Source organism: Bacillus rossius, chromosome 11, assembly GCF_032445375.1.
Source record: "Bacillus rossius redtenbacheri isolate Brsri chromosome 11, Brsri_v3, whole genome shotgun sequence".
NCBI lineage: Eukaryota > Metazoa > Arthropoda > Insecta > Phasmatodea > Bacillidae > Bacillus > Bacillus rossius.
In genome coordinates this window covers 24,876,938-24,898,946 of record NC_086338.1, presented here as the reverse complement: position 1 = coordinate 24,898,946, position 22,009 = coordinate 24,876,938, and the positions used below count along the sequence as shown (strand labels likewise).

General features: G+C 42.7%; 1 protein-coding gene across 1 annotated transcript in view; it reads right to left on the bottom strand.

Annotated features, from left to right (window-relative positions):
- LOC134536698 (ras-specific guanine nucleotide-releasing factor 2-like) overlaps nucleotides 1-22,009 on the bottom strand; it is a 400,528-nt gene that overhangs the window by 30,555 nt on the left and 347,964 nt on the right. Inside the window, exons 22-25 of the mRNA XM_063376561.1 lie at nucleotides 10,254-10,433; nucleotides 9,362-9,459; nucleotides 3,143-3,227; nucleotides 1,877-2,074 (exon numbers count right to left, since the gene is read on the bottom strand). Of these exons, the coding sequence (XP_063232631.1) occupies nucleotides 1,877-2,074; nucleotides 3,143-3,227; nucleotides 9,362-9,459; nucleotides 10,254-10,433 (561 nt within the window). The remainder of the gene's footprint in view (nucleotides 1-1,876; nucleotides 2,075-3,142; nucleotides 3,228-9,361; nucleotides 9,460-10,253; nucleotides 10,434-22,009) is intronic.

Genomic DNA, 22,009 nt, shown 5'->3' with positions numbered 1-22,009 from the left:
TGGTGTCTGCGGTAATCTGAGTACCAGAATTCTCTAATGCCATTATCATTGGTTTGTATTCGTCCGGTAGGCCTGCCAGCAACAATGTGCCAATCCATTCGTCTGAGATGTCAAATTTAATTTCCCGGAGCCGCTGTGCCGTAGATATAATTTGATTCACGTACTCTTCGACAGAACTGCAATTATCTAGCCGGGTGAGGATCAGTTGTCTGAGTAACCCTACCTTGCGAGTCAGTCCCGAGTCCTCGAACAAAGTTTGTATGGTGTCCCAAGCTTCTTTCGATGTACAGCATTTTTCAATGTGGTGGATTAGGTCCTTTTCCACCAGCAACGATATCTTCGCTAGTGCTTTACCGTATTTTCGTTTTTCGTTTTCATCTGTGATACCCTCATTTACGACATCCCAGTGGTCATCCAGCTTTAAAAGGGCCCTCATGTGGAATTTCCAAGAACAGTAGTTCTCACGCCCTTTTAATTTCTCAACGAAGTTCAATGCATTCGCCGCCATGATACTCAAGGTGCGGAAAAACAAACAAAACAAAATTAAAATATTCGCGTACGCGCACGAATGTCTCCGATTTCTTTTTCAATTACAGTTCCTGGGCCCATAACCCATGTTGGAAGAAACTAATTACATCGTAGCAAAGACACTTCGTTTATTTACTTCTTCACTACAAAGCTCACACACATCATTTTACACACCGACGACTACAACTAAAAAAACAATGCATGGCTGCAACTCCAACACATGAAATATCACTAATATAATAATTTACTTCCCAACACCTAGTCTAGTTGATCACATCTTAAAAGAAAAACGGAGAGGCGTCCTGATGACTTAGATGCAAAGTAGCCAGTCCAGAATCGCGGCACGCAGTAAAGTTGGAGCGGCTGAGACTTTTAACTAAAAGGCGACGTTAAAGAAAGAAAGGGGGAGGCTTCGGCTTTCGGACCGAAAGGTTCCGAAGGTTACCGAGGGGGTTGTCGAGGAAAGCTGACTTCGATATCTCAAAGTTGGTGGTACCGGTCGATGTCAGCGGGACCTACAGAGGTGTGGCTGAACTGTGTAGAGGTCGACTCACACGAGGCGACTGTTAGCAGCATGGGGCTTATGGAGTAGACTAGGCCAGTGCTCTGGTGGCCTGGGAAGGAACTACTGGGTACTATTTGATGTGGGAGACGCCAGAGGGCAGGCGTTTAGCGGGTGTTCAAACACCCAGGGGAAGTGATTCGCAAAACCACTGCTAGGGTGCATGAGCAGTATATTTTTGAGGTTCGAGTCGTGGTCTTGGGACACGCCGACCCTGGCCGGGGTTAGTGGCCGGTCAATGCTCTGAGCCAGGTACCCAGGAAAACTTGGAGAGGTGGGGTGTGTGGGAACTGCTGATGACAGTGGGAAAGAGGCTCTACTGAACCCGGAGGCGTGACTGTACATTGGTGAAGATGATTCGAGATCATGTCCAGAAGTGCTCGTTTCAGGCGAGGTCTTGTAAGTAGCCTGCCCTGAGAGCTTGCAGGACATAGTCGTTCTCGTCACAGATCAGAGGCGAATTACAGGCGACGTTCGTGCGCCAAGGCGGAAATAAACGGATACTCAGTCTGACTCGCAAAAGACTCGGCGAAAATCGGATCTAGGGCTGGGAAAACATGGAGAGACAAGTCTGACAAAGGTTGAATGGGAGTGTACAGGAGGAGGAACAAGTTTAAGTCCTTGCAGCAAAAGAATGACTAGGGACATTATTAAATTTTTTTTTTTTAAAAATTCAAATTTAAAATTGTGCCAAAAATACTAGTCTGCAGCACAGCAGGAACACACTGGCATGGAAACATAAGGGGGAAAAAGAAGAGCGATGGCATGCCAAGAGACACCACTCACAGTCTTGGACACTTTCTCCCACGTCTTCTTGAGGCGGAATACGGAGCTGTTGGTGAAGGCCGCGCACACTTGCAGCACGCCATTGAAGTTGTGGAGGCAGCGGGAGATGTCTGCCACGGCCGCCCACTTCTCTATGGCCGCGATGCGCGACGTGAGGCTCGAGCGGCGCACTATCTCCGAAACCACCAGCTGCGACATCTGCAACACGTGTCCCTTACAAGCAAAGGATTCTACACAAAGAATATTATTTTATCACGAAGATAAGTTTACTAAAGATGACTATGAGGTGAACTGCATTGAATTTTTTTTATCTTAATAATTACTAATACGAGTAAGTTTTATTTTGTTAGTAATCTTTTAGCCTGTTATATCAATTTAAGAATCTACTTAAAATATAGTTTGATTATTTATAAATTAGCTGCTTTGTAAACAGTAATATGTTTACCTGGCTGCCATTAAAAATGAAAATGTGTGAATAAGTAGGGTTTGAATTTGTTAATATCTCAGTTAATCATTAATTTGGGAATACAGTATTAAAAAAAAATTATTTATGTGTCTGTGTTTTTTTTTTTTTTGTGAAATGGCTTGGATTTCACGGTATTTTAAGATTCAAAAATATTTTCTGGATCAATATGTAGCGTATAAGGTTCTGAAAAAATAAGGTCAATAGGAAGTGAACTGAAAAGTTGGTTGGTTGGGTTAAGTTATGTTAAATTAAGTGAGCTGCATAATTAAAATAACAATTATTTCTATCATAACATAATACTTTAACAAACATTTTATGTATAATGATGTAGCTGACTTAACCTGACCAAACTTTCATTTTAATATTATTTGAATAATTTTTCTAGGTGCTACTACACTACACATTTACTTTTTCTTTGCCAATGTATTTTTTTGTGGAATTTTAATTCTTATTATTACCATTCAAATTTTATATTCGTATTTCATTCTAACTAAAAAAAAAAAAAAACTGACATTTGCACAGGCTTAACGACTTAAGTTTCCACTTTCACAGTTTCTGTTTACAACAGGAGCCGTGATGTGCTTGAGGGAGCAACTTTTACTCTGAGAACCTTATGTCATACTTAAGAGTTAATATTTTTATGAATTGAAAGAGTTATAGATTGAAGTTACACTAACCACTGCATTCAATAGAATATGTATCAAATAAACAAAAATTAAATTTTAGAAATGTCAAAACAAATAAAGAATTACCTACTTTAATACTTAAGCAGTAGAAACTCAATGGGCAGTACAACATACCTCGTTGAAGCGACGAGTCATGAGGATTATGTGCGGTGCCTTCGAAGCCTTATCAGTCTTCATCCACGCTTGACCCAGAAACTCCCTGCAAACAAATCACATTAAAAATAGTTAGTAGAATCACACACTTCTTGGTAGTGACAGCATAATTTCATATCTACATTAACAAAGGTTTACCGTCCTGTCCTGAAAATGCTTTGACACTGTAAGAGCAAGGAAAGTAATTTTGCTGCAGTTAGTACACAATTAATTAGCAATTATAGAAGAAGCGCTCAGTTTCGCCTGTTGGTTGTGCTTTTCCACAGCCTCAGCCAACTATGGAGCTGGAGAGAGTCATAAAGCAACAACCCTCGAAACTGGCAGTTGTCTAAAACTGAGACAACAGAACCAGTTCCAGTCGCCGGGGTGTGTGTTATGAAGAGCGAGGATGCACTGGAGTGGCGCATGTCCGTGGAAAGGGGTGGAGTGGGGGAACAGGAAGTAGGGCAGCGAACATCTGGGTTGCCTGGTCAGAAGCCGGTCGTTGACTTCACCACTGCACTCCAACTGGTCTTTTCTGAAGGTGCGGCCAACAACACTATCAGTTTTAACTTATAAAGTTTTCATTCAGTCAAAAGTAAAGTGTTATTTCAGATACCAATCATTACCCACAAACTAAATAATTGATCATGTTCTTTGTGATTATTAATATGATCATAATTATATAATATAATTATATAATATAATTATATAATATAATTATATAATATAAAACTTAATATAATTATAATAATGGTTAAAATATATTCATAGCATTTCCATTGAAATCTCATGTACCTGTAAAATCTACATTAGTGAAAATGTTGGATTTTTATGACATAAATTATAGATGCAACTAATATGCAGGGGCGATCCTTCTGCGGGTGAGGTAAATACAGTATTTTCTCTTCTTCACAAGAAAAATATGGCAGTAAGAAACCAAGTGATCATAAATTACCCATAAAGTTGGAGGCTAGGCACTGTTTCTCCGTGCCTTCAGCAGATGGCACGATACCTATCCGGACTATGAGGATCCACCCTTGGCATTGTTAGAATGAGTGAGTTGTTAGTAAAAAATGGATTCACAAGCTATAAATGACAAAAAAAAAAAAAAAAAAAAAAAAACTACGTATTGGAATCTCTATCCAATGAAAGAAAGGAGAGAACACAGAACTAAGCAGACACACTAATTAACAACCATTGTATACTTCAGTTCAAAACTAAGTATAAACTAATGAATCTGGCTATCTCTGTATTATGCTTTTAATGAGCCCATTGTATAGGATGGCTGCAAAAGGAAATGTAAATTAAAATTATTAATCCAGCATATTACAATAAGTTACTTTTATGTACCCGTTACACGCACTGTGTCTGCATTACACGATACATTGGTTACATTACATGTTACATAGGTTATCTGACGAGCTATCAGCCATGATGCTAGCTGTTGACTAACGAACCATAGACAACACAACACTCTCAGCCTTACCAACCGAGCTGACAGTACATAACAGTCCTTCCCTCCAAGTGATTTTTTACCCTAAGCACTTGTACATATTGTTATACACAATGGAGAACGTAGTCACTCAAGTTTCTTTTCTTGGTGTTTTCTTGACTCGTGTGGATCGCTCCCTCACCCTCGTTGGCAAGTTACTCAGCTTCTGGGGCTGTCCCTGGGTCTCCTGCAGTGAGAACTCCAAGGTTCCAGCTAGCTCCTCAGATGTTTGCTGCCCTGGACGAACATGATCGACTGCAGCTGCCGAACCGTAGTCACTAGGAAACCCCAAAAATGGTAGCTCGGAGTCCCCCAACACTAGGGAACCGGCCGCTCGCTGGAGGGGCATCTCGCTGCCACTCATCCTCCTACCAGATGATCCTGGTTGTGTCTCTGTATTGCTTGGAGGCCTCTGTGGTTGCTGCTGAAGCTCTGGTCTCCCCCGATAGACAGCTTGATGGAGTGATTCTTCTTGCTCTCGGGGCCGTGTCCCAGATGCTCCTCCCACCGGTAACCTCGAGCTCCCCTGGAGTCGTGTAGCGATATTGCGTCGCACCATCTGATCAACATGTCTCCGTGCCATGTGACCTCCAGCCTGAACTTGGTATGTAACTGGACCCTCCCTACGTGCCACCACTCCAGGGACCCACTTGGGTCCAGCTCCATAGTTGCGTATTAACACTGGGTAACTTTTCACTAAACTGTCTCATTTTACCATCACACCCGTCCTCCACTAACCCTTTTCCCGCACCCGACAGCGACCGCGGGTGCAGCTTGTCGAAAACCGTCTGCAGCTTCCGACCCATCAAGAGTTCGGCAGGCGTCTTCTGCGTGACCGTACTGGGAGTTGTGCGCAATGAAAAGAGCAGTCTGTGTAATCTCGTATTCCAGTCGCCTGCTTTCAACTTCTTCAACTTGTCCTTGACAGTTTGCACCGTTCGCTCGGCTTGTCCATTACTGGCCGGGTGGTATGGAGGCGTATACTTGTAGATGACTCCATTCTTCTCTAGAAAGGTCTTCATTTCACTTGAAGCAAAGGCAGTCCCATTATCAGACACCACAACGTCCGGAATACCATGGTTACTAAACATACTCCTCAGCTCCTGCACCACTACAGCAGATGACATTGACAGCACCAACCGTACCTCTGGCCATTTCGATAAGGCATCGATGACAACCAGAAATGTTTTCCCTTGAAAGGGCCCCGCAAAATCAACATGCAGACGGGACCATGGTCTCTGGGGCGTGCTCCATGGCACCTGGGTCTTTGCTGGTGCCCTGCGTTCAGCCTGACATATCTGGCAATGGCTTACAATCTCCTCAATGTCTTCGTCCAGTTTTGGCCACCAGATGTAGCTTCGAGCAATGGCCTTTGAGCGCACCATTCCATCATGTGATGCATGTAACATTCCTAGGAGGCTACTTCGCAGCTGCTGAGGAACTACCACCCGAGTTCCCCACAGCACACAATCACGGTAGACTGACAGTTCTAACCGGCGGTTCCAATAGGGTCGAATCTCCTCACTTGGTAGTTCTTGTGGCCATCCATGCAACACAAAATGCTTCAACCTCTTCAACACTGGATCCTCGCTCACGCATCGTGCCATGGACTGGGCGTCCAAGGGGGCGTCCGGCATTGCTTCAAACATCAGGATATCTGCCACTGCCGGAACTTCCCTTGGTGATGTTGGCTGTGGCAACCTGCTCAAGGAGTCTGCATGTCCAATCCGAACCCCTGGCTTATGCATGATGGTGTAGTCATACATGCCCAGCAACAGACTCCACCGTAACATGCGAGGTGACAGTATGTCCGGGGTTGGGCGCTTGGGATCCAAAACTCGTAATAGTGGCTTGTGGTCCGTCACCACTGTAAATGATCTGCCTGCCAAATATTGATGAAATTTAGTCACCCCAAATATCACCGCGAGGGCTTCCTTGTCGATTTGCGCATAGTTCCGCTCACATTTTTGCAGTGTCCGCGACCCAAACGCCACCGGTCTCTCTTCACCATCGTCCATGACGTGTGCCAACACTGCACCCACACCATACTCTGAGGCGTCGCATGTTAGCACCAGAGGTCTTGTGGTGTCATAATGGACCAGCACACAGTCTGTTTGTAGCAATTCCTTGGCCTTGGTAAATGCAGCTGCATGCTGTGTCTCCCATTTCCAGGCAGCATTTCCATCAAGCAGTCTGTGTAGTGGCTCCAAAACACTAGCTTTATCTTTCAAGAACCGCTCATAGAAATTGGGCAAGCCCAAAAAAGACTGCAGGTCCTTCTTGTTTTGGGGCACTGGTACCCTACGGATTGCTTCCACTTTGTCGTGTGTGGGATGTATCCCTTCCGCATCTATCCTATAACCTAGAAAATTCACCACTGCGGATGCAAAAACACACTTGGACTTCTTCAACCGTAACCCAGCCTTGTCTATCCTTGCCACTACCTCCGCTACACATGTCCAGTGCTCTTCTTCATTTGGGCCCGCTATTAACACATCGTCCAGTAGCACTACCACTCCTTCTACACCTGCTAAGAGTGTTTCCATGAGCCTCTGGAACACGGCAGGGCCACTGCTCACTCCAAACTGTAATCGGCGGACCTTAAAAAGTCCCTTGATGGTATTGACAGTCAACAAATCTGCCGTTCCCTAGTCGACTCCAACCTGCATGTAGGCATCCTCCAAGTCCAGCTTCGTGAAATATTTCCCCCCTGCCAGCGATGCCACAGCTTCGTTGATGGTCGGCAATGGATAACACTCTGTCTTACATGCTGGATTGATTGTGCCCTTGTAGTCAGCACATATGCGAATGGACCCATCCGATTTCATAATAGGCACGACAGGTGTCGCCCACGATGAATACGGCACTGCCTCATAAGCTCCTCGCATCACCAGCTTGTCTATTGCATCCCCTACCTTGTCCCTTATTGCAAACGGCACTGGTCTGCATTTCCTAAATACTGGTGTGGCTCCTTCTTTCAGCGCGAGGGATACCGGTGGACCCTTATACTGTCCTAAACAACTGCTGTCAAATACCTTTGGATACTTGGCTACCAGTTCCTCCACCCATTGGCTCTTCTGCACAACACTAGGTTCCTTGCAACTCTCCACCATGAAAACGCCCTCCACAGAAATCCCAAGGGGCTCCAACCAGTTCCTCCCCATCAAACTCGGCCCTTTCCCAGCCGCCACTAACACCGGAAGCAGTACTGCCTCACTTCCCCTTGTTTTTACCAAGACTGTTTTAACTCACTTAACCCGCAACTGTTCCTGGGACCACGTACGCAATGCAATGTTACACATGTCCAATGGTGGCTGTTCGGGCCACAGGGCCTTGTATGTTTCCTCACTAATAACAGAAAAGCTTGCACCTGTATCTATTTCCATACAGTGTTTGTTGCCATCCAACCAAACATCCATGACAAAGGGTGCCTTACTTTTCAACGCTCGCAGGTTATTCAAACTGTACATTGCTTCATTCTGTTCTCCCTCTTGCTCCCTTACTGTATCTGACAACATGTGAGTAAGTCCAGAGTTAGACTTATTCCCCACATTTCCCTGTCGGGCCCCACCAACAGGCCTACCTTGTTTTTGTTTTGTAATACAGGCTTTCTCTATGTGGCCCTGTTTGGAACAAAACCGGCACACAGTTGTCACATGCCGACACTCTTCCGCAACATGATTCCCTGTACATCGCCAACACTGTTGTTTCCGTTTGTTCTCCTGGGGGCCCATCATTTGTTTACGTATTCCAGTGTCCATGTTTGCCTGAATACCAGCCGGACGTCTGCCGGTATGGCTTCTGCCTGCCACCGCATGCACCGGATGTTCGTCAACACGCGTTGTACTTATCTCGTCACCTTTTCCACGTAAGTCCAATATGTTCTTCCCTGTTGCCTCAGCCGCCATAGCAATATCCACTGCATCTTTGAAGCTCAGTGGATCCTTAGACAGCAACGCGTGCTGAACCGATCTATCCCGCACACCACACACCAGTCTGTCTCTCAACATCCTCTCTAAATTGGGGAAGTTACAATGCGTGCTCAATCGCCGGAGTTCCGCCAGATAGACTGCTATCGTTTCATCCGCTAGCTGGTCACGTTTCAAAAATTTGTATGTCTCAACAATCTCGCTGGGTTTCGGTTCGAAATGTGCGGAAAGCTTGCTGAATACCTCGGCGATGGGTATCTCATCGGTAGCCTGTGGAGCTAACAATGATGAAATTAAGTTGTAGAGTTCCGCCCCGCAGACAGTGAAAAATACAGCGCGTTTTGCTTCGTCGTTTTCAATTTTATTAGCTATAAAATAAAACTGCACCCTTTCGCGGTAACTCTTCCACGTGTCCCGACCCGGCACAAACTCTCCCATAACCCCAATCGCCGCCATCATCGCCCGCACACCACTTCACGCGCACGAACCGATCCGGAATTCCTCGTCGCCACTTTTATGTACCCGTTACACGCACTGTGTCTGCATTACACGATACATTGGTTACATTACATGTTACATAGGTTATCTGACGAGCTATCAGCCATGATGCTAGCTGTTGACTAACGAACCATAGACAACACAACACTCTCAGCCTTACCAACCGAGCTGACAGTACATAACAGTTAACATTAAAAAAAATAACGAATTTATGAAAAATGTGTAATATTTCTATAAAAGAAGTTGAACTGAAACAAGATTTCAAAGCACAGTACTTACTCACTGCTGATTGCAATGAATATCTGGTGATCAACGTAAGTCATCTGCTCAGCTATTTCCAGGGCTGACAAAGTCTCTATGTTCTCTTTGCTGGGCGTCTGTAACATTCAGGAGCAACGAAATATTTTCCCTACAATGAACAAACTTAACAAGAAGCATGCAAGTGCTCATGTTGTCATGTTAGAGTTCCTGATAGATCTGGACTAGGCTTATCTGAGAGTTGGGAACTCTGCCAATGTTGAATTATTCCAGATAAAAGCTAAATTATGTAGTTCATTTTACCAGAAAAATGTAAAAAAATGATACTTTATATTTTTTATGAACAATTTTTGTTGAACTATGTTATCTTCAGAAAGAGATATAATGGAAACACGTGGAAATAAAATGCATTTTACACTTAACTCTCCCACTTAACAGTAAGCCACTTGATGCCTTCTGTTTTGACACCACTCTAATATAATACCTACTAAATGACAAAACTACATAGTAAGCTACTTACGCAACGGTTATTTGAAAATATTCAGTCTACAAATATAATATATATTTCACCTTGTTCCCACCAGAACATGACATTTCGACACTTAAAACTGGTCATGAAACACATGCCTGAAAGTACAGTCACATAACTACATTGTTAGACACTCCAAAAGCTGTACAGCCTCCTGGTGTCCGCACCCTCGGTGCTGAATAAGCAAATAAGTGCAACTGGGGATTTGAGAGTTTAGTCATACCTCATACGGGATATTTAAGATATCCAAGAGTCGGAAGGTTTTGATAACATAATTTCGACTGTGTGAGTTATTTAATTCGTATTGTATTTCCAAGAACTTTCTGGTGCAGTGTTCGTAAGTACGAGTGCAGAGAGAAGCAGGCCGGCGCGGCGGGCACGAACCGTGGGCGGCGCGAGCAGTCGACCCAGGTCGACCTTGCTGCTCTCCCCCTCCTCCTTGGTGATGAGGCGCAGCAGCTGCGACGCAGCCTTGTGCTCCGCAGGCAGCAGGTTGGGGCTGTACATGATGTCGTCCAGGAACTCTATGGTCAGGTTCTTCAGTCGCTGGTCCTGCTCAAAGTCCTGCAAGCACAGGCCACCGCTGCCACCGCTGTTCCCGCCCGATCAATGAACAAAAACAAGGTCCGTCTGAAACCATTGCCGTGCACAAGCATCACCTTGACCAAGCAATGAAATAAACTAGCTATTCATTAAAATGTTGCGTGAAAAAAATTACAACTGATCTGATACTCCAATACCATTATTAATACCTACTACTACTACAACAACAGATATTTAAAATTACTGACTCCGTACAAAAAAAAAAAATTACTAAAAAATATATATATTTTATAAATCTGTGGGAAAATGTCATGATTTCATTATTTTATTTAATTTAAATCCAAAACCAGCTTCTAGAAAACATTGTGATCATATATTTATAGAGCGACATGGGCTAGGTGGGTAAAAAATAATTCCCTGTCGGAATCAGGTTGGGGCCAGGAAAACATTCCATGACATACATTACGTGTTCTTTGTGACATTAAAAATATACTCCTTAGGGCTTTTGGGTAGTTGAGAGGCCATAAACGTTTGTCACTGTGTTCTAAGTTTACTTTGTTGGAGTCAAAATAAAATTTTTTAAAAATGAAAAGTATTAAGTTTTGTTGCAAAATTTAAAACTGAAAGCTCAGTTAACAAGCAAAACTTTAGAGCCAGGCTAAAATATGTGCTGCTAATAGCAGCTGTAAAATAAGCAGTTGGCTGCAATCATCTGTTCCTTAAGAACGGTAAAACTGTGGTACAAGGGTTTGAAAAGTCTCTACACTTAGAAACTTTTTGCTGTAATTTAAAATCATATAGGATTATCAGTACTTTTTCAGATACCCCTTACTATAAAAATATACATTATTAATCATTAAACCAATTTGAACCTGCTTGGAAGATTACAAGGGAAGACTTAACGAAACTGTTATGTATTTAGGTTTAAGATATTTTGTATGACAAGGTTGGCATTATCTGGGTTAAGATAGTTGTGTTGTTTGGTTGGTATTATGTATGTGGCAGTTGAACTGTAGCCATGTTTGTGAAAGGGAACCTACAATGTTAATGTTGAGATGTGTAAATTATTATCTGGCTATGTTTTTGTTCATTATAGTACAATATGCAACTGTGAATTTTTTCCTTCGTGCAAGTTGGTAGTTGTGTGTGCTGTATGTATCTGTGCAACATGTCGGGTGTATAAGATCGGAGATGAATAAAACAGACTTTTATATCCATTTGCATCGCTTCTAATTTCATATCTACAACAAGGGTTATGGGCCCAGTAGGCAAATGGATATAGTACAACAAAAAAGTGCTTACGTGAGTTCGGAAAAAACATTTTTCGGTTCGCGAAGTGCGCGAAGTATGGCCGGTTAACCTCACACGCCGAAAACGTGTTACGATCACAATGAGCACTCCGGGTTCGGGATTGCCGATGGTTGAGAAATTAATCGGCAGGGAGAATTTCTCAACATGGAAATTCGCCATGAAGGCGTATCTGGTTCACGACGACCTGTGGGATGTCATCGAGACAGCGCCGGATACCGCCAAGGTCGACGACTCGTGGAAGAAGAAGGACAGAAAGGCCCGCAGAAAGGCCCACTCGCGCATCATTCTTTTTGTTGATAAAACAAATTACTCCCATATCCGTGACACGAAAACGGCTGCGGAAGCGTGGAAGGCACTGGAGAGTGCATTTGAAGACTCTGGCCTAACAAGGCGTGTTGGTTTGCTCAGAAGTTTGGTTACAACAAATCTGGAGAAGTGCAAATCTGTTGATGATTACTGCGACAGGATCATAACAACCGCTTTCAAATTGAATGAAATGAAGTTCAATGTGAGCGAAGAATGGGTAGGGACCTTGCTTTTGGCTGGTTTGCCAAACCAGTATAAGCCAATGATTATGGCCCTTGAGAATTCTGGGACACCCATCACCGGAGACTCCATAAAAGTGAAGCTTCTTCAAGACATCAAGAGTGAAGATTGGGGTCAAAGTGAAGACAGTGCTTTGTATGCTAAAAGACAGCCTCAAAAGATTTTAAGATGTTATAAGTGTAATAGACCTAACCACATTGCTAAGTTTTGTCACCAAAAATCAGAAAGGAACCCAAGCAAAAAATGGGATTCTAAGAAGGAAGAAACAGCAAAAGAAGGGAGCGGTGATTATAGGAAAGCATTCTTAGCGGCAAGTTGCAAACAAGAACACAGCACAGAGATGTGGTATCTGGACTCGTGTGCCTCTACGCACATTGTCAATGACGTAAGCAAAATGTATGATGTTAAACCCACTAGTAGCACAATTTTAGCAGCAGATGGGTCAGACTTGGTTGCAGATGTTTCGGGAAGTGTGGACCTGAAGTTCTTAAATGGTGTAGAAACAGTAGCCGTGGAGGTAGGAAATGTTTTACACATACCTAATTCAACTGTCAATTTACTGTCAGTGAGCAAAATAGTAAGTAAGGGCCACACAGTAACCTTCAACAAAGAAGGAGGTTATGTGCATGATAGGACTGGTGAGCTAGTTTCCACAGCCCATTTGAAAAATGGGATTTATTGCATGAACACACCAGAAACCCGACAATGTTTCTACACGGAAGAGAAAGGTTTGTTGTGGCATCACAGATTGGGCCACTTGAATCGTAAAGGGATGCTGAAACTTTCCAAGATTTCTGAGGGGTTAGGTGAAGATATTGTGGTAAAGGACCCTTGTGAAGTTTGTGTGATGGGGAAGCAATCTCGCTTGCCCTTCAAACTCAGCAAGAAATCCTCAGAAAATATCCTGGACCTTGTACATTCAGACATGTGCGGACCCATGGAGACATCATCGGTTAGTGGATGCAGGTACTTTCTTACGTTTATCGATGATCACTCGCGAATGGTATATGTCTATTTTCTAAGAGACAAGTCAGAAGTTACGAAGGTCTTCAAAGATTTCAAAGCCATGGTGGAGAAGCAGACAGGCCGCAAAATAAAAAAGCTGAGATCGGACAATGGCAGAGAGTACGTGAACGAAGAGATGAAGGGTTTCCTGTCTTCTGAAGGTATCATTCATCAACTCACTGTTAGGTACAGCCCACAGCAAAATGGTGTGGCCGAGAGAGCCAACAGAACACTGGTTGAAAAGGCTCGGACTATGTTATTTGATGCAGGCCTCCAGAAGAACTACTGGGCAGAAGCAGTCTCTACAGCAGCATACCTGATGAATCGTTCCCCCTCAGCAACTCTGGGAGACATAACGCCTTACGAAGCCTGGCATGGCAGAAGGCCATCTTTGTCGCACCTCAGAATATTTGGGTGTGAAGCTATGGTGCATATTCCGAAGGCACTAAGGAAGAAATGGGACTCCAAGTCAGTAAAACTAATTTTTGTTGGGTACTGCAATGCAACGAAAGGTTACCGATTTCTCGACCCTAAGACCAACAACATCACCGTCAGCCGAGATGTAACCTTCCTTGAGTACGGAAGTGAGAAAAGTAAACCAACCCCTACAAATGAGAAACAGACAGAAGCCCCCGCGGTGGAAGTTACTCAGGAAAACGAGGAAAGCTCAACCCCTTCGTATGACGGTGGCACGTCAGAACATGACCCTGACAAAGAGCCATTCTTGGGATTTGAGGATCGACCTGAAGAAAAGGAACAGGAGGCGTCAGAGGGTCCTCAACATTCTACACGACATCCCAAACCCAAGGTCTGGCCTGATCACGAAACTTATTACAGTGAAGTTGCAAGTTCGGCTGATGGCTTGATCAACATTGATGATGCATTGCAAGGAAAGGACTCAAAGCAGTGGAAGAGGGCCGTCGAGGTGGAATTTTCGTCGCTGGAGAAAAACAGTGCATTTGAGGAAGTGGATCTACCGAAAGGCGCTAAGTTATTGAAAACGAAATGGGTTCTAAAAGTAAAAACCGGCAGCAATGGGGAACCAGATACATATAAAGCTCGACTGGTGGTGAAAGGATGTAGCCAAGTCCATGGGATTGAATACGACGAAACCTATTCTCCTGTTGTTAGGTATCCTTCCATTAGATACCTGCTGTCGATGGCAGTAAAAGGAAATTTAGAAGTGGACCATATGGATGTAAACACTGCATATCTGTATGGAGATCTCCAGGAAGAGCTGTATGTAGTCCCTCCAAAAGAATTTACCTTGTCTTCAGATGCAAAGGTGTGGAAATTAAAGAAAGCAATCTATGGGCTCAAACAAGCTGGGAGAAATTGGAACAAAAAGGTTGATGAAGTACTGTCAAGCCTGAAGTTTGTTCGATAAAATGCAGACCCTTGTGTGTACAACTTCAGGGATGGTGCCAACTTTGTTGTTATAGCGCTCTATGTTGATGACATGTTGTTCTTCTCCAATGACAGGGAGGTCATGAACAAAAAAAAGAAGTCGCTACAAAAATACTTTGACATGAAAGATCTTGGCAGTGTCAGCCATTGCCTTGGTATGACCATCACCAGGAATCGAGAGGAAGGCAAGCTCTGGGTGTCCCAAGGGGAATACGCCAACAGGATTTTGGAGAGGTTCGGTATGAGCGAGGCCAAACCTGTCTCCACCCCCCTTGACCCTGGACTGGACTTCGAGACCGAAGGTGAGAAAAACTTTGATATTAGCGTTCCATATCAAGAGGCCATTGGGAGTCTTTTATATCTTTCGCAGATCACCAGGCCCGATATTGCTTTTGCTGTCAACCTATTGAGTAGGTTCAACAACAATTATAAAAGTGTGCATTGGCAAGGTGTCAAAAGAGTGCTAAGATATATAAAAGGCACCGTGGGCTACAAATTGGAATATACCAAAGAGGGTGGAAGTGACATAAGTGTCTTCTGTGATGCAGATTGGGGGAACAAAATAAATGACAGATGCTCGGTGACAGGTTGTGTATTCAAACTGTCTGGAGGCTTAATTTCTTGGTTCAGCAAGAAGCAAAAGACTGTTGCTCTTTCTACGTGTGAAGCGGAGTACATGGCACTGTCATTCACAGTGCAAGAACTGTTGTGGCTCAGACAGCTAATGTTGGATATTGACCCTAACAGTGTTCCAAAATCACTTCCCGTTTATTGTGACAATAAGGGTGCCATTCAACTGGCAAAGAATTCTGCAACAAATGCTAAATCCAAACATATTGATGTCAGATATCATTTTTTAAGGGAACATGTTGAGTCAGGGACTATCAGTGTCAAGTACTTACCTTCTGAGAATATGTTGGCTGATGCTCTTACAAAGCCTCTGAACAGGACAAAACATGAGTCATGTGTAAAACGGTTTGGACTTGTGCTGTAATCATTTTTTCTCAGTCGGCAAGTTCATGCAATGATGTGTGTGTGAATTTTTTTGTAGATATTAATTTAAGGGATGGTGTTGAGATGTGTAAATTATTATCTGGCTATGTTTTTGTTCATTATAGTACAATATGCAACTGTGAATTTTTTCCTTCGTGCAAGTTGGTAGTTGTGTGTGCTGTATGTATCTGTGCAACATGTCGGGTGTATAAGATCGGAGATGAATAAAACAGACTTTTATATCCATTTGCATCGCTTCTAATTTCATATCTACAACAGTTAAGAACATAATAATGGCGACGAGGTAAACCGGTACAGACGCGATGCCTGCAGTGTGTGTAAACGACGATTGTACGGTTAAGGGATGATTGAAAACATGGCGCTTTTTCAATCCTTTGGCGAATTCATTCCGGGACGAGACACGTGGCGAACATATTCAGAGCGCCTACAGTTTTATTTTGTGGCTAACCACATAACGAAGGATGAGGAGAAACGAGCGATTTTTTTTACAGTATGTGGCACCGAAGTGTACGATTTAGTGACTTCGTTAATAGCGCCGAAATCAACTCTGGAAGTAGTGATCGCCGACGTGCTTGCCCTGCTGACGAGGACCGAGTTTGTTAGGGAGAAACTGGTTTGAGCCACTAGGTATATATGTCCACGGTGTTCATGTAGTCACACAAGATGAGGTATGTAAAATGTTAAACCAACATCCACGAGTTTTTGATAATGCAGAGTTAGGCCACTATGTGGGGCCTCCAGTGACTAAAAATTTACAGCCAGATGTGAAGCTGATATTCAAGAAAAGTCGTGTGGTGGTCTTCGCGTTGCGAGACAGAGTGGGTGAAGAAATTGACAGTTTAGTGGAAAGAGGGGTTTATGAACCTGTAACACATTATGCATGGGCCACTCCCATTGTACCAATCCATAAAGCAGATGGATCAGTACGCATCTGTGGAGACTACAAATGTACTGTGATTAATGTTTGCAAAACTAGTGTTTATCCGCTTCCCACAATAAATGAAGCATTTGCTAACCTAACGGGTGGGACTATATTTACAAAGTTAGACCTAGAGGATGCATATCTGCAGCTTTCAGTTGATGAGGTAATCTCTGAAGTGCTGACAGTAAATACAATGAAGGGGCTGTTTAAGGTGAAGCGACTACCATTCGGTGTTAGTAGTGGTCCAGCAATTTTTCAGCGACAAATGGAGATGATGTTGGCTGGGATAGCTGGGGTAGTGGTATTGTTAGATGATATTTTAGTTACTGGAAGAAATGCAGAGAAACACTGGCAGCGGGTACATGAGGTCTTGGGAAGGATAGATAGGGCAGGACTGCATCTGAAAAAGTCAAAATGCAGGTTTTCTGTACACAGTGTTGTGTTTTTGGGGTACAGAATTGATGAGGAAAGTGTGCATCCAACACAGGAGAAGATCGAAGCGATCCACAAGGCTCCAGAACCGACATTCCGTAAAGAGCTTCAGTCATTTCTGGGTCTTTTGAACTTTTACGAGAGGTTCCTGAAGGATAAAGCTTCTGTACTAGAACCCCTTCACCGCTTATTGGATCATGGGACCCTTTGGAAATGGACCCATGAACATAGTGAGGCGTTTGGCAAAGCGAAAGAACTGTTGCAGTCGGATGTGGTGCTGACACACTATGATCCACAAAAGTTTCTCATTCTCACCTAAGATGCTTCGGAATATGGAGTGGGCACAGTCTTAGCCCATGTAATGGAAGATGGGTGTGAGGCACCTATTGCTTTTGGATCACGAACCTTGCATAAGCAGGAAAGAAACTACTCACAACTGGATAAAGAAGCACTAGCTATTATGTTTGGAGTCACGAAATTCCGCCAGTATGTGACAGGAAGACCATTCAGGGTGGCTACAGATACTCTGCCGAAAAATTCCCTGACATTTCCCTGAATTTTCCAACTGTTAAAATACTTTGTTGTGACGTAACTTAAACATTTCCCGTAGAATTTCTTTCAATGCAAATTGTATCCAAACAGTAAATTACCAACCTCATTTATTATATTGCACTTTAAATTAAATGAAAACATTACTCAACAAAAGATCCTTTCTGATGTTATCAATCACTACACCATAGGTACAAAATTTGGTGCTCTACTTGAGTTAACGAATATCACTTTCATGAAACACATCCAATTTTGAAATGAAGTTCACACAGTCGCACATATTATTCAAAAATGTGTAATGAAAGCTATGATGGTTATATCAGTCATGTCACCAGTGTACAATTTGAAGACACATTTCAGTTTTTAGACGAGGTTCCTCAAACTTATAAAATAAATTTACCAGTTGTTATAGTATTTTATAATAACAGCTTCATTATGATTGTAAGATTCCTTTATTCTCTCTTTCTCACCATTCTCTGCCATACCACATTACAACAACAACAACTTCTTCACTTCCGGTCCTTGCCAACCTCTGCACATTGCAGTTCCCACTTGCTCCCATGACATCTCCTTTTTTCATTAACAATAAAATACACTGCATCACTTGTTGACAATGTCCAAACAATATCACTTAATTAAAATACAAGTTACAATTTCTGTCATTTTGCATAGTCAAGTATTTATACAACAGTAAATGTTTCATTATCAAAACAAAACAGAATTACCAATTAACATTGCACAAAATCAGCACTGCTATACCACTTGGATGGTCTAATGGATCTGCCATATCTTGTTTTTGGTATGGGTTCATTCTCACTGGTAAGCATGTTGCTCCCTAAGCTGTCTTCCTTTTCTATTGTAGCCGCATTGTCAACCCTCACATTCCCCTGACACTCATGTTTGGTAAAACCTCGAAAACCATCTGTGAACAAATTCTCAGTCACGCTAGAGTCATTGTTATCATGGCTAGTGGGGTTAGTAACCTGTGACTTTTTTTCCTCAAGATATCCTATATCTGAATCGTCATTTAACACACCTTGCTGACCATTGGACCTATCGGGGCACAGCACATTTGCTGACCGCTTCACAATTTTACCAGTGGGCATTTTGACCACGTATGATCTTGGACGATCAGCTGGTCTGATAATTGTGGCACCCTGTACCCACCCTTTGGATGTTTGTACTCTAACAGCACCTGACATTGGTTTGTCTTCTTGGCTACTTGCCTGTCTATCATAGTAATGTTTCTGTTGTGTCTGATTATCAATTAAAGCCTTACGAACAGCAGTGTGATCAGGTAGCAAGGGGTTCAAGAGAGCTGGTACAACCGGAATGATTGACCTAAGCCGCCTCCCCATCAGCAACTGAGCTGGAGAAAACCCACTTGCAGTTGGAGTGTTACGAATCTCTAGAAGAACCAACTCGAAATCCTTCTTAACCTCTGTGGCCTTCTTAAGGGTTTTTTTCATAGTTTGGATGTAGCGCTCTGACATGCCATTAGATTGTGGGTAATGGGGACTAAAAGTGACAGGATACCGGTTTTGTACACATAACCTCAGCAACAATCATATCGTCTTCCGATGATGATGAGGATGATGCAGAACTTACACGAAGCACTTCCCTCACCTTTTTCTTCGAGCGGCACATCCTAGCAAAGTGATTATTGCCGCCGCATGAATCACACTTTACACCATAAGCTGGACATGCCCGACGCTCATGTTGTTTACCACACCGATCGCACTGAAATCGCCACTGATCATTGTTAGCATTTTGACGTGCTGAATCATCCTTCTTACCATGCTGGAGTGTATATGACGTTTTCCGATGAAGCGTGACTTCTTGTACTGCTGCTGGCTCATCTTGAAACTTCGCAAGGCGCTTCGTTGTCACTTCTGTAGTTCTGCCCGCATCAATTGCTTGAACCAGTGTGAGGTTGTGTTCTTTCAGTAGACGCTGACGCAAATTGTTATCCCGAATGCCGCACACAATACGGTCCTTTATGAGATTATCTTGCATTGGGCCAAACTCACAAGTTGCAGATTTCTTCCGCAACTCCGCAACATAACCATCAAATGACTGGCCTTCTTGTTGCGAGCACGTAAAGAAAACATGACGCTCAAACGTGAGGTTACGTCTAGGTAGAAAATAAGTATCGAACTTAGTTAGCACTGTAGGTAAATCACGTACTTCACCGTCGACAAATTGAAAACTTTCATAAATATCGTCAGCATCATAGCCCATGGAATTGATCAAAAGAGCTATTTGTCTGTTTGCCGAAAGATTCTCCCCGCCGATTGCCTCGTGGTAGTATTTGAATTTCTTCTTCCATTGTAGCCAGTTGCTGGCAACATCCCCGTCACGTCGAAGCTTCTTGATAGGCTTCACCAACGTGTCCATGATGATGTTAATTTACCGACTGCGCCATGTTATAGTATTTTATAATAACAGCTTCATTATGATTGTAAGATTCCTTTATTCTCTCTTTCTCACCATTCTCTGCCATACCACATTACAACAACAACAACAACAACTTCTTCACTTCCGGTCCTTGCCAACCTCTGCACATTGCAGTTCCCACTTGCTCCCATGACACCAGTTCATTTTAAACTAAAAAACCAACACAATATCACTTTTACTTTGTTAAGGCTTTGATTTCTTCTTCGATCAAAGAAGCTTGCTTTCGTGCTTCCTCCAACAACTTCTGTTTCTTAAACTCCAACTGTTTTGCAATGGATGCAGCTCGTTTTTTTTTCACTTTATTTCTCTCTTCCTCATCTGCTTCTCTGGACTGCTTTTCCAGTGCTTCAGAATAACGGGCTCTTACATTTCTGGCAAAACGAAGTAACTTCTTGGTTATCTGTAGCTTTTCAATTCCACCTTCAGCTAGTACAGCATCATATACTTGTCTTTGTGCTACAAGAGACATTTCCTTCTGATTTTCAATTATACATTCTCGATTTACCGAAAATCCTCTCTCCAAGCTACTGTTTCCATGAGACAAAATAAATACCATTTTTAAGACGGAAGTCAAATCTTGGTAATCACCAGTCTCAGGAATCATTTCAAGCCACAATCTGTCTAGCCTATGATCTTTCACACAAAATGCCAACATTTTTTCCCTGAAATTGGGCAGACTGAAAATACTCTTGAACTGACGATCTATGCGATCTGCGGTCATACCAGATATCCAGTTGTTTGCTACTAATATCTCCAAGAAAGACCTCATTCGTTCATCACGCACTGCCTGTAGAACAGAAACTGCTGGATCTAAAAATGATATGGCTTTGGTCAACTTGAACTTCAGAGGTGAACAATCCAATAACTTACTGCAGATCTTTTGCAAACAAATTTGACAATCTCGTTTAAACAATAGGATGTCTTTCTCAACCACATCATTTGATTCGCGAAGAGCTTTTCTTGTAGCATACCCAATATCCAAATTCTTTACAGGTTGCAAGTTATTCTTGTCTGAAACATCAATGTCACACAACACTGACTTTGCAGCAATAACATCTGCTTTTACAAATCTTGACATTAAAGAATGCAAAACACTATTTAAAGAACTATAAAGCAGTGGTGCTAGAGGCACATCATCCTGAAACTTGCGAAGGAAAGGTTCAATTTCACTTGCTATAGAAACAAAGAAAGCAAGTTTAGCTGTCAACATTTTATCTTTAACAGATTATGCAACAGTCTGAAAGCTTTGACAACTTGGTACTTTCTTTAACTTTGTGGCTTCTGTCACATACTTCTGCACGTTGGGAAGAATTTCTACTGCTCTCTCTGCAACTTGGACATTTTCAAGCCACCGAACCGAACAGAATTTCTTGGGGAATACTGAAGAATCAGTGAAATGAATGTAATCAGCTCTACGTGCTGGGACATTCTTAAACAAATAATAAAGAGCTCTCAAAAATTCAATAATCTTCCATTCGGTCACATTTACAGCAGCTTTAAAAGAACAATGAAGAGTGTGCAAGCCACAACTTCCAATGTCAAGCATCACAACATCTTTCAAGTTAACATTTGCACTTTTGAGTTCGCGCAAAAATTTTGTGTTTACATTTGGTCCATCCATTGACACTTGTAATATGTTAATCTGTTTTAACTCTGAGAGAGCACTACTGAACACTGTGAACAAATCAATTGATGTAGCATGACCTAAGAATGCAGAGTTCAAATACCGAGTTGATACTCCATTTAGCTTATTGCTCCAAAACCGTACCGAAACTTCCATCTGTCCCTTTTGAGCAACCTTGTTTAAGGACTCATCAAATCCTACAACTATCTGTGGACACTGCAAGCACAAATCTACAAGTTCATCGTGAAAGTATGGAGCAATTCCATGCAAAATAGTGTACCCAATTTTCGCTCTTCCTAGCTGCATCTTCTGGGCAATGTCACTATCAGG